The sequence below is a fragment of the Thunnus maccoyii genome, chromosome 13 (genome assembly GCF_910596095.1).
Source record: "Thunnus maccoyii chromosome 13, fThuMac1.1, whole genome shotgun sequence".
In the NCBI taxonomy this organism is placed as follows: Eukaryota; Metazoa; Chordata; class Actinopteri; order Scombriformes; family Scombridae; genus Thunnus; species Thunnus maccoyii.
The window spans coordinates 12,455,947-12,469,355 of NC_056545.1; the positions used below are offsets into that span (position 1 = coordinate 12,455,947).

The following is a 13,409-nucleotide window of genomic DNA, read 5'->3' on the forward strand; positions in this document are numbered from 1 at the left end:
TTTTTGGACTTTTTCTGTAATCATTGATATTTGGTGAAATATTCAATCATATGAACATATAATCCATGTGAGAAGTTTAGAGCGAAAAATCACTATTTGGTGGAGCTGTTAACAACTCAGACATCTAAATGTGACCCCGACTGCACATTGCTTTCTGTAAGACGTCAAAAGCCAAAATGGTTGGAAACCACTGGTTTCATCCTTAACAATGTGTTGTATTTTAAAAGATTGTAATATCATCCATTGTGCCAAATCTTCACTTGAAAAGTAACTAGAGCTGTCAAATAAATGTAGTGGAGTAGAAAGTACAATATTTCCCTCTGAAGCGTAGTGTAGTGGAAGTACAAAGTGGCATAAAATGTAAACACTCAAGTAAAGTACAAGTACCTCAAAATTGTACTTAAGTACAGTACTTAGTATAGTACTTAGTTACTTTCCACCACTGATGAGAGTAAGCATTTATACCAAGCGGGAAACTCCTATGGATGTATTATAAGTTCCGGGTCTGAAAAATGAAGCCAATGCGGGAGTGCCTTAAACCTGCATTATTTCTAATGGCCAGCAGGGGGCGACCCCACTGGTTGCAAAAAGAAGTCCGATTGTATGGAAGTCTATGAGAAAATGACCCTACTTCTCACTTGATTTATTACCTCAGTAAATGTTTTACTGAGTTTATGGTCTCAATCGCTAGTTTCAAGTCTTCTTCAATACAGCATAATGTTAATTTTGTAAATGATGGTGTAAGTGATTGACTTATCGCTACCACGGCAACAACGTCGATGACGTAACGTAACCTTGGCTGAACCCCAGATTCACAGAGTACAAGCGTATGCGTAACTGCCGCCATTTCACAGCATGTTTTCAGTTTATGAAGGTTAATTGTAACATTTTGGTCGTCAAAAGTCCTGTTCAGCGTTTGGTTGCACTAGAAGACCCTCTAAGGAGTCGGCTGTTCAGTTTTTGTGACAACTACTTGACTACTGATGATAGTGGTTCTATACTCTTTGGCGCAAGGGTCAACTCCACCCTCTCACCAAGGAGTCAAAAGTCAAAATGGCTCCAAAAGTCAAAGACGGCAACGGCCAAATTCAAGATGGCGATGGTCAACTTGCTGAACTTGAGGCTGTCCACAAACCCATCTATGCACAAACCAATGGGTGATGTCAGGGTGACTACGTCCATATTTTTTTTAAGTCTATGGTTACACCCATGTTTACTCCACACATACATAACTTCAAAGTTCCAACATTCATTCAGTAAGCAACTTTATTAATGCCAAAGACCTGTCACGGGGGTTTCATTTAACCCTCCAGGATTGTGACGACAATCCTGAAAAAAGCTAGCTATTTTGCTAATGTTGGCCAACCTTTCAGGGTGCAGTGTGTAGGATTTAGTGGCGGTGAGGTTGCTGAGAAAATGTGTGAAGTTGAAAACCTTTTGTCAATATTGCAGGGAGGAATGGTAAGAGAAGAAATAAGAAGAGAACATATTAGATGAAGCAGTGCATGTAGCAGACTCTTATTGCACTTTAGGTGAACGTCAAAACTCCAAGGTAAGTCTGACCTTTCTTTTCTCAGTCCTATGGAAAATCATTAGCGCTGCTGCTGCATTGCTAACTCTGATCATATTTCTCTTGTACCTTACTGGTGGGGGTTACACACACTCACACTCATTGTGAGGTCCAGCAGTAAAACTGTTGCAAGGTCCCATGTGTATTGTTTAATGGTGAGTAAATGTCTCATGACATCACAGTAATGTCAGGCGGCAGAGATGATGATTGTAAAGTTCAGTGTAGGCCTGGACAGAGAGATGAGTCAGCAGCCCCAACACTAACAGTGGTGTGGTGGTTTAGCTCAAATCTTTCTGTGTGTGCACAGTGAGCAAGTAAGTTAACAGTAAAAGTGACATTTCTGGTATAAACAGAAGTTTGCTTTTTTAAATCTGTGGTGATTCAACAGGCTCAAATCTGAAAGCTGTGTTTGCGAGACAGAGAATACAAAAAACATAGATGCATTTCAGGTGCTTATGATGCATTATTAGGGCTACGCAAAAGAGAGTAAAACACAGGCATGTGAAGATATAAGTTTATGTAACTTTCACCATGTCAGCAACACCCAATGTACTGATTGTGTATGGTTGTTTGGACTGTTTAGTTGGTCTGCTCCTTGCAATTCCATTTTATTTAGGGGTACAAACACTTAAAAAAAACAAAAAAAAAAAAAGGCCCCTGAAGTTGAGGAATTGTTTTTGTTTTCACTTCTCCTTTTGTTTGACTCATATTTAAATTGACTCATATTGACTAATATTTTTGCATGTTCACCTGTAGGTATTCATACTGTACCAAATGTCTCCATCCCTCTGCAGGTCACTGGCTGTACTACTAGTCTTTTAACACTGGGGGGCAGCATTGTATTTAGAGTAGTGGAGAGCAATCAGCTGCTCCTTAGATACAGTAGATACTGTATGTCCAAGTTTAGTAAAGGGAAAAGATGCAGCTCCAATTTTTTAGCATGATAAACACACGTCCTCCTTTTTAGTTCCTTTCACTATTCTTGATTTTTATATTAAAAAAAGCTATTACTGGTACCATTCGTTGTCCCATTTTACTTATAATCTTATAATATTATTTAATAAAGTACATTAATTCAGAGAAAACATTAAAAATGAAATGAAGGACAAGACATAGTCAGATTGGTTCAGAAAAAGAAAGTCATTATTTAAGGCACACCTTTATAGTTTGCAACTCCACAGTTGAATACAATAAACACACAGTGACAACTGAAGGACAACAAAACCTTAATAGGGATGAAAATTCACAGGTGTGGAACAAGTCTGTTCCCAGACTAAATATATATTTTTTTAGACAGACGTTTGCTGAAAACTATATTACTTTTCAAATACTATTTGTCAATGATTATTTTATACCTTCACTTTTTGGAGGAGTTGAGACTACCACATCAGATGAATACCAACCTGATACAGTAAACCTCACCCATCTGGTATTCCTATTATATTTTAAGACATAAAGATAATCATTCACAAATATTATATACTCCAGGTATACCCAGGATCAGTCCATCTGTTTAACTATCCCACATTATCTTACAACTTATACAGGAAACCACCTTTGGATCTGTAAAATTACATCAATAACAACAACAACACAAAGATAAGTCAAAACATTGTACCAATTTTCAATAGAAAAGTGCCAACAGTAATGAATTTAATAGAGTGAAATATGTTTTAAATATACTTACAAGTATCATAGACTTGAAAGGATTGAGTTGTATTGCAGGAAGATAAGATCAAGGTCAATAGAATGACTAGGTAGAAATCACATTTACTTACTGATGGTGAAAAAGCTCAGGTTTTTACTACCCACATATATAATAGGGAACGATCTGTGTGCCATCTCTATGGTATAAGGCATCCCTCTGCAAACTTCAGAGGCAGGTATAGTTTCTGAAACATGTTTTTTGTCAAGTCTTACAGTATGAATGAGGGTTTGTCTGGTTTTCTTTATTGTTTTCTTGATAACAAATTTGTACCAGAAGGAAAGTGAAAATCAATATAAGGAAGGTTTTTTTCCACTGTTATCCAGCTGGTGCTGAATTTTAGAGTACTGTTTAATACAATCTGCACAAGAATGTTGTTGCAGAGGCAGATTGCAAATGTGTTCCTTCTTGTTTTGGAGCAATTAATTGAAAATACAAATTTACAGACTTATCTGGTGTTACATATGTAATTGGTTGTATCCAACACAAAAGAGGAAGGACAATAATTTGACAAAAAACAAATTTCAATGCAGACAGATACTGAAAATGAATCTTATCTAGGACTTAGCTTAATCCTTGTCTATAAAACCATCCCTCCTATGGGAGTAAAGTATTCACTCACAGCTTTAGAATTTTTTTTGTCTCTCTGTGAATAAATGCTACAGTTGATGAAGAAGCATGTGCAAAGCAAGGTTCAGTGCAGAACATATAACATCTACCATCTGACTTTCTCATAGCTATAAACCTTTATTTTAAGTCCCAACTGGTCATGTATAGATTGAGGCAAAGGTTACTTTCAAGGTCCAATAACTTCTGAAGCTTTGAGCCACATCTCATGGCCTTCATCAGCAGATGGAGTTGGTCAGTTAACTAACTGAGCAAGTCCATATAAACTGTCTTTTCTGAGATCAAGAGTTTTGAGAATTTTAAGAATTTTAAGCTATTTTTTCTTATTATATTTCAAACTACTGTATTGCCACAACAGTAACTTAAAGCATACACAGTAGAAGAAAACTTTCAGCATGTTTTGCCTGTTTCTGCAGCTGATGGAGCTGGGACGTTGAACCAAATGATGTAATCCTACCATCTTTGTCAGCTTGACTAGTAAAGCTAAGCATAATGACCTCTACAACCATGTATCTGCTGCTATGATAAAGTGAGCCATTCACACTCAAGCTTATGGTTCAGCTATTAATATTCTATCTTAGTAGAGGAATCTGTGGTTGCTGTCTTAAAAACAAAGGCCTCATTTTCCCTTATTAACCTCTTCATGTGAATGTTTTATACTCTTATTGTCATGCTCAAATCTCAAGTCAATCCATCCAGTTGTAAGCATCACATTGGGCAAAGCCATCCACCTAAGTGTTTGGTTTTCAATATAAGCTGCCAACCCAACTCTCTATACCAAGCATTGCTGTTTTTAAATAATTGTATGTAACCAGTTAATGGCTCACAGAGATTACAAATCGGAGAGTCCCGGCCAAGACAGCAGCAGCAGCAGTATTTCACCACATCAGGCTTCATTTCCTGTAACAGCCGAGCAGGTGTGGCATTGTCAGGGGAGTGACTCCCTTTTCACTTCAGCACACTGCCCAGAGGAGAGGTTGAGCAGATATGAGAGCACCTGAGTGATGTTAGGGAGCATGATATGAGTTACACTCAGAGTCATTCTTCTGGGTGACAGGAAAGCGAAAAGCCTGCTCTGGCATTGGTTGCTGCTTGAGAAGTTCATTTCACTCAGTCTCTTGATAATGTGGTCTTTGTGATTGAACAGTGATGCACATGTGCATACAGTGCTGAGTCTGTGTTTTTATAGGCAATGTAGTGGTGCAGGAACATCGAGGATATGAGTGCTTGTGCTGACAGAACGATAGGTGTCTGGGTGTAAGTTGCTGATCTACAAGCTGTGGGCGGGTGCAAGTGATAAGGGAGGAAGTGGGGAGTCATAAGATCTATCCTGATAAGTAGGAGGCTGGCTCAACATTGTTATTCTGTCCATCCTCTATTGCTTTATTCTTCTCACTCATGGACAGCTCAGAGGACTCTGAATCCACCTCTGCTTTCTTTGACCTGTTGAGTAAAGAACATCTATTATTAATACAGAATAGATGCCAGTACGTAAAGAAACATAACAGAACTGCTCTATAAGAAACAGAAGAGAAGTAAAAATCAAAGAAAAAATTAAGACTGTATACATTTGTATTTTCCCATTTATTTGACTACTTGCATAGTCTCTAGACATATGATGTCCAAAATGATGGCTTTTATCATTTTGTCTTTGCCTTAGTCTTGTAACGCCAACTTCTACTGATATTTTATCATTTTACGTTGATGATCACCCTGTGGTGGCCAAAGTTAGCAGCTAATGTTACTCATAATTTATTATTCAACTTAATCTTGTGACGGTGTAGCTAATGTTACTTTATCATTTGTACATTACATTGATTTGTCTAATGGTTTTTAACCTGATTTTTTAAGCATTTAACCTTTACCATAACCTTGTAGTGGTTAAAGTTAGCAGCTATTTTATCATTTACCTTTTACCACATCTATGTGATAGCCAAATTTAACAGTTTTTACTGATATTTTACATTTAAAGCCTCTATAAGATGGCATTTAACTCTTTGAAGATGATGTATTACATCTTAAAACATGTACTGCTTTGCACTGATGATTTTGATAAGTTGTTAACATTTTTCTACTTTGAGTTTCCTGTTCATTGGTTTGTTAGTTTAGCTAGCTAGTTAGGTTAGGCTTTCTTATCTCTGTGACCTATTCTTTAGTGTGTTGATCATCATACCTTTTTCACTCAAAAGGTTTTTAAAACACATTGTATATTAAAAGTTCTGATTTCAATTGTATTGATTCTTCTGAAGGCGATAGGGGTGTAAAGATGAACCGATAAGTATCAGAAAACAGATACAAGAATCAGATATTCAGCCCACGACACACAGGCTGAGGTAAACAATACAGTCAGCAGCATTTTAGTAAAAAAAATGCCTTGGCTACAAAGTTATCCAGTGTATCTCTTCCCATGTTTACTACTGTTCATGTGGCAGAGGACATACTTTTCTGGAGTGTTTATGATTTAGTGTTTGACATAAGAAATAAAGAAATAATTATGTGTTTATTTCTAATGTTTATTTTAATCACACTTATTATTCAAAAAGTAAAAATATAAATTCCTAATCACAGCTGAATCAAATCGTATCATATTTGTATGGCATTGTATCATTGGAATTTATCTGTATTGTGTTTGTATTGGATGGTGGACGATGTATCTAGATACATTTCAAATCAGAGGAGGGGAGATACACACCCCTAGAAGGCAACTATGCTCAGTACTGTACTTTTACATTTCCAAAGCTCCAGAAAGTCTGATCTTTAAGACATTTATCATCTCTGTAGCCTTTTAGAAGAAGAGGTCCCATCTCAAGCTTGTTTCCTCAAAATCTTAAGCTTCCTCAAAGCGTTTTATAAGTAATGTCTGTTTGGTTTCTCTTTGTGAATTCTCCAGGGAAGGCAAAGATTGATGAATGATTCAGACAGATTACGAGAGACTACAACTGACCTCATTGTGGTAGCATCTTAGCAGCATTTTCTGTTCTTATAAAATTGTATTCTGTCTCATTATTTAGTTCTGCCAGTCTTGGCTCTCCCTTGCATGAATCAACATGGCACCTGTTTAAACACTGACTTATGCAAATCAGTGGTGAATATTTTTTCTTGACTTGCCTTTAATTTAGTCAGTTTAGCATTTACTTCCAGAAACATCTAATTTTCATATATATATATATATATATATATATATATATATATATATATATATATATAGTCAAAATGGGGGGGACTTTCCTTGCCAGTTTCTGTGTTTCTGCCTTAATCACACACCCACATATTTGGACCAGATCTTCTGCCACAAATAGCCACATTACTGTCCCTTCACACCATCCTACAGGCTTTCACCAGCCAGCAAGGAAAACAGTTTTTTTTTCACTTGTCTGGCTCCAGTCATCAAACTACAGAGTTAACCATACATACAGTCAACCTACTGTAACAGAGCATTCATTGAAACTGTGTCTACTACAGTATCAGACATTATTTGTTTTACTGAAAACAACTTTAAATATCTTATTATCTTTGGTGACTTATTAGTTTTGAAAAAGAGGTGTTATTTCTCAAACATTATTAGTTTCACAATGCTGACAGCTATGGTGTTTCTACCATGCCAATTACTCCACAACAAGATGCACTGTATTTGTAGTGGATAGGGGTGCAACGGATCACAAAACTCGCAATTCGGATTGCATTATGGATTTGAGTCACGGACCGGATCGTTTTTTGGATCAGCAAAAAAATTAATAATAAGGGGGAGACAAATAAAACTTTGTTTTCTATATATTCTGTAAAACACAGCAAGGAACTTTTGCCCATGGTCTTAAATGAAAACAACATTCAAGATGTCCAATGTTTAAATAAAATCTTAAAATATATATCTTAAATATAAAATACTCAATGCTCAATTGTTAAATTAAATTGCAATATAGGGCATGATCAGCTGCAGCACATTAAACAGCTTGTAAATATACCTGCAGATGTCACTTCGGACCTGTTAGATGCTGGATTGGTCGTTTCTCTTCAAAATCCCTGTTAGCAACGCATTGTCTGTCCATGACTTGTACTTACAACAGTTTGTTTACTTTGTCTTAAATGAGACATTAAATTTTGCAATTAATCCACAGTTCACATGCGTGCTGAATCGTGGGGGGCGATCCGTACGGATCATGGATCAACTACGATCCGTTACACCCCTAGTAGAGGAGAATGTGTAGTACAGGTATTGGAGGTTTCTTACTTTTCTCTGTTGAAGACAATGAAGTCTCTTTGGACGTTATCCAAACGCTGCTGCAACTGACCATTCTGGAGGAGAGACAAACACAGAACAACATCAGCAACTCAATCAAAGCAACAACAAAACCAGGGCAAATCATTTGGTATATTTTGCACATACAACCTCACAAATTGTTCCACACACAGTAGACAGCTTTACTGTTATCAGTTTCTTCTCCTTTAACAAGATGCCAGTAGAGGAAATTCACCTAACTTTAGAGGACACTTATGCTCTGATGCCTCCAACTGCTCCATGTACTCATACATATTTGGCCCACTTAATCATGTGAGAACATCCGGCTCTGTCATGCCAGGCTGTCCTCACACTCCTGTAGTGCCAAGACAAGTAGACAGGTGCTTTCTCACTCTCCCAAGGAGGCAGTCAGGAGAGAGATCATAGAGATAAATCATCATCATGACACTGTACTCTGTGTGTGTTTTTCTCTGTGTGTGTGCATGTGTGTGTGTGTGTGTGCGAGACACAAACTAGCAGATAGAGACCCAAGAACACAAGATAGAGAAGATGTAAAAACTTGAGATGTGTGTGTTCATTTGCTTGTGCAGATTGTGTAACATATGAGAATCATAAATCCAAATGTCAAAATTAACCCCCAATTAAAGAATTCAGTCCAAGCTGGCCCCTTGGGACCTCCACAAAGTCCTCACCTTAGATGATTTTCCTTAACCTTTTAATGTCAGGGCATGCAAGGGCACGCAGTCCACAATCTCAACAGAAAAAAGGATGACTCATGATGACAAACACACACAAGCATGTACTACTTCCCCTCACACCCCTCCAGTCATATTTGCCCTCAAAGCTCCAAACTGAGGGTCCAGGAAGCCTCTTTACTGCTCAGACTCCCAGCCCAGACCTGTTAGTCACACAGACCAGCAGATAGACCCTGAACAGGTGCTGTCACAGTGGGAGAGCAGCCACTTGCAGACCAAAAGCCATCAACCAATTTAGGGCAGTGTTTGAGTACCCAGATTACTTTTTTGTTGTAATGAGTAACGAGTAACAAAATGTGTTACTAGTTAGTTTTGCAATTCAAGTAATCAGTTACCTAGTTTTTTTCAAATAAACATCCATTAATTATGTTACATTATTGTAGCAAATAACACTTATTTGACATACAACACAAGGAACAGGAACTCAGAAACACAGTAGCAAAATACAGCTGTGGTCAAGAAATGAAACAGCCACCTCATTTACAAAGCATGTCTCTGTTGCTCTTGTCACTCTTTTTAATCTTGATTCAAAGAACCAGAACAAGACTTTGTTATCTACAGCACTGGCATTGGTCATCAGTTGCAGGAAGAAGGGACTGTAAATACAAACCTCACTGCTGAAATGCTTGCAATGGAGCCTCTCCCTTTTGCGGTCCGGGTACTCCACAGGGAACCTTTTAATACACTTTCATTTACACTTAGCCACAAATATGCGTCATTGGCCAGTTCACAAATCTGATGGCATCTGTCTTGGTTATTGCAAGGTACATGCAACTCAAGTTAGACCCCACCAGAGGGTGCACCTGAAACTGTTTGGTAACTGCCAAAAACAATAACAGTTTAGCTAGGTTGCTAAGAACTATGGATGACTGGCATAGATTTAATACGCGCGAGACACAGCTTTTATCACCCTCATGGGCTTTCCACTCATGCCTACAGTGGTTTCACTGACGCTTTAATGAAACAGGGAAATGTGGCTAATTTCAATGTTACTTCAGCTGCCTGATGGGACGGATTCTGTCTTGAGGTTAATTCCACAGTTCAACTGATGTACTTCCTCTTGGGGGGAGTAAAGCTTATGCATATGTCTCTCCAAGACACATAAACTTGCCTAAAATGCATCTCAAAACACCTGTGGACCACCTCACCACGATGGTTCAAGCAATTCAATTTCAATCTGTCTCTAAATCTTCTTGGTTGTATTCACATTTGCCTTCTTTGATACCTGATTGCTCTCCTAACTGCCCAAGACACATTAAGTGGCTAAGTGTAAATATGGTCTAATCTAAAATCTGTAGATCTGTCAAATTGTCACTTTGCTCTTATCTCTGCTACCTTTGCAAAGTTGTTCAGTCATGCCAGATTCTTAATTAGGTTTATGTAATCACAATTTGGCTTTCACTTGCCTTTGGCATCTGTAGTCACTGAATTTATGCGTTTTGCATCTCCTTGCTGCTCTCTGTCTTTGTAATGGAGGATCTGGAGTCTGTAATTAATTTCTCTCCATCTCTGTCTTGCTCTGGAAGAAAGCAATTACTGTTGGTTTCTATTAATTTACAGTATGAATCAAGTGTCTAGAAAAATAACGGGAAATAAACTGTAGATTTTGCTGAAGGATCTCTAATCATCTTTGTCTAAAAACATGAACTAGTCCGATACATCATGTTTGTGAACGGGTGATTTTAGGTGGAGCTTGTCGATTTCCCCCCCTTAGGATCTTAGTTAGGGATGTATGGATGATTGAGATAGGAACTGAAGGTTGGAAAGGAAGCTTGCTGGAAACTGCATCCATGTATGATGCCAAAAGAAGCCTCTGGCCTTGCCAAAGATGGACAACAATAATGCTTTAACTGTAGACAGTTCAGCAGTTGTTTCTCTCTCTCCGTCTCTCCCACTCTCTCTTTACTTGATGTCTTTAAAAAGACAGTTCAGAGGCTAATTGTTCCAACTGCAAGATTAAACTTTCCATTTAATGAAACATATCGACAGGGAGTGCTCTGCTGGACAAGAGCCCAACAGGGACATTTCTCAACGTCCTTGTCTGGGCTTACTGTGTTTCCGTCTGAAGACGGCTTTTGTTTGTAATGTGACTGTTGATGTATACAGTGATTGAAATAGTAATTACATGACATTAAAATGATGTATGATAGAATAAATAATACCCCAGTAACTGAAATTAATCCTAATTACCACCACACACATACTGTATATGACATCAAACCTGTGCTATGGCCTTTAGAAGAGCAAACTGGAATATATTTTTCACAAAAATATGTGAAAAGTGCAACTTTTTTTGTATCTTTCTCGTTGGGAATAATGAATCATTTAGGGAGAAAATGCTCAGACCATAATTTGAACAGTACAGACATTTTATTGAGTTTTTCTCCTCTTTTCAGTTTGGAAAAACAAAAACAAACATAACATTTATATTTATTTATTTTTTATCACATCCTCTGGTGACTACTTAACGTCACTTACTTGCAGGTGCAATAAAACAGAGAGGCTTGATATAAGCATAATTACTCCTCTAATGCATTTTGCCACTGGATGGTGTGAGAGAAAATATTCAAACTCTTTGTGTCTCTTTCCATGGAACCAAAACATTTCAACCCAGTTTCTCTCTATATCTCTCTCTCCACAGTGCAAATCTACAACACACACAGTTCATCATAACAATCATGCAGCACTCTGCAGCACTCATGCAGAACAGACACCCAAACACCCTAGAAATCACCTAGCAATATCCTGGCAACCACATAAAACATTCAGCATGATAATGCCCCTAAGCAACCCTATTTTAGCTATTATGTGGAACACCCTGGCTGCAACCTAGGTACCACGTGGAAACACAGTAACAATGAAAGTCTAGCAACCATCTAACCACACCCTACCGAAATGCACCATAGCAACAACCTAGGATGACACTATAGCAACCTTTCCAAACACTGAGAAAGTGTTGAGCAACACTCTAGCAGCTATGAAGCAACCCCCGAGCAGACGACACCCTACCAAACATTTAGCAACATTCTAGCAAAAACCTTGTCTAAGCAAGTTTTGCTTGTGCTGCAAATGATAAGAGTTGAAAAAGCTCATGCTAATTGGAAATGATAATTGTAATACAGTTTACTGTTGTTGTAATACTTAATTTTACTATTCTAAACTGGTTTTAAATTAAATTCTGTATACCAATGAAAAGTTTGCTGCTAACTTAATTCAAATAGCACAAATTCTGTGATTAAAACACTCCATCATCCACATCATCTTCACTCTGGCATTACAATGATTACAGATGTGTCCTTAAAATGGCTATAATGTATTCTGAATTCCATCCAGACACCCATGTACATGCACACGTACACACATATGCACAGTAACCCTTCTGCACTTTCTTGCACTGTACTGTTTTTATTTTGAATGGACCCCGGTGTAAATTTTGTAAGACGGTGTATATACATATTCAGTTAATAATAATCTTGAATGAAATCTCTGATTAGAGAGAGATGTGGGTGTGTGTGTGACGAGAGTGTGCCAATTTATTTTGTTCTCACAGCATGCGTCCAGATTTCTGCTGTATATTATCAGTAATTTAATTGAGCTAATTTTGTGCTACATTATGAGCGTGGCAGCGACAGGGAGGGAGAGGCAGAGAGATAAAAGAGGAGTTAGAAAAATGAATGAGGAAGGGGACTTGTACTGTATGGGGGAGGGAGGGTGACATGTAGACAGCATTGTGGTAGGGGTCTGAGGACAAGGGATGGCAAAGAAGGTTGGAAAAGAGAACAGGGAAAGATGAGTAGAGGAGGAATATGCAAATAGAATTCAGAGCAGTCAAGTAATGAAAAGGAAGCTGTCTAGAACAGGCATTAGGGCAGCTAACTGTCTTAATTCAATATTGATCTGCTGTGCTTCAGAAACTCTGCACTAACTCCCTCTCTCCTTCTCATACACACGCCAAACACTCACTTTCTTTCTTAGTCTCTCTCTCATATGCATTCATGACAAGTGGCCCCACAGGGCCTTTGTAAATGGATATGGTAAAGCATTGCACTAATACAAACTGATATTTATAGACAGTTAAGCAAGCATTCTCCTTTGCAGACAGACAGATCAGCACATGCTGCAAAATATGACTACTTGAAATGAATAATAGATAACACAGCAAACTAATCATTTTGAAATAAAGGTGAAAAGTTTTAATATTGTTCTTTACAGTGTATATTTGACTTTGACAATTTGATAATTCCTCTTAAAAGCATTTTTGGACCCAAAGACTTATCTTTGGCTGCGAGGAGTGAAGGAGTGGTATTAAGGTGATTAGCTGGATGCCATTCACTTTTGAAAATATTGGATACACTTCCAAGGTTTCACCTACACCTTGGCCAGAGTCATTTAAACATACAAACCAGTATGTAAAAAAAATCTTTACAAAACAGCAGAGTACAAAAAGGACAAAAAGCTCAGAGATAAACCCAGGAGCAGCACCATCAATAGCTAGAAAAACAATAGGAAGGAAGG

At 37.8% G+C, this 13,409-nt stretch overlaps 1 protein-coding gene and 1 long non-coding RNA gene across 4 annotated transcripts in view; one reads left to right on the top strand and one right to left on the bottom strand.

Moving 5' to 3' along the window:
* The first annotated feature begins 914 nt into the window (after positions 1-914).
* Positions 915-13,409, top strand: part of LOC121909737 — a 62,097-nt gene continuing 49,602 nt past the window's right edge. Inside the window, exons 1-2 of the long non-coding RNA XR_006099509.1 lie at positions 915-1,168; positions 1,453-1,552. This is a non-coding gene — a long non-coding RNA (uncharacterized LOC121909737). The remainder of the gene's footprint in view (positions 1,169-1,452; positions 1,553-13,409) is intronic.
* stk32a (serine/threonine kinase 32A) overlaps positions 2,692-13,409 on the bottom strand; it is a 77,715-nt gene continuing 66,997 nt past the window's right edge. For 2 of the 3 annotated variants that reach the window (XM_042430368.1, XM_042430369.1), the window contains 2 exons: positions 8,131-8,195; positions 2,692-5,345 (listed from right to left, as the gene is read on the bottom strand). In XM_042430368.1, the coding sequence (XP_042286302.1) occupies positions 5,228-5,345; positions 8,131-8,195 (183 nt within the window). In that variant the 3' untranslated portion in view covers positions 2,692-5,227. Of the gene's footprint in view, positions 5,346-8,130; positions 8,196-10,306; positions 10,414-13,409 lie in introns of those variants that run through there. The other variant, XM_042430370.1, reaches the window with a different exon arrangement.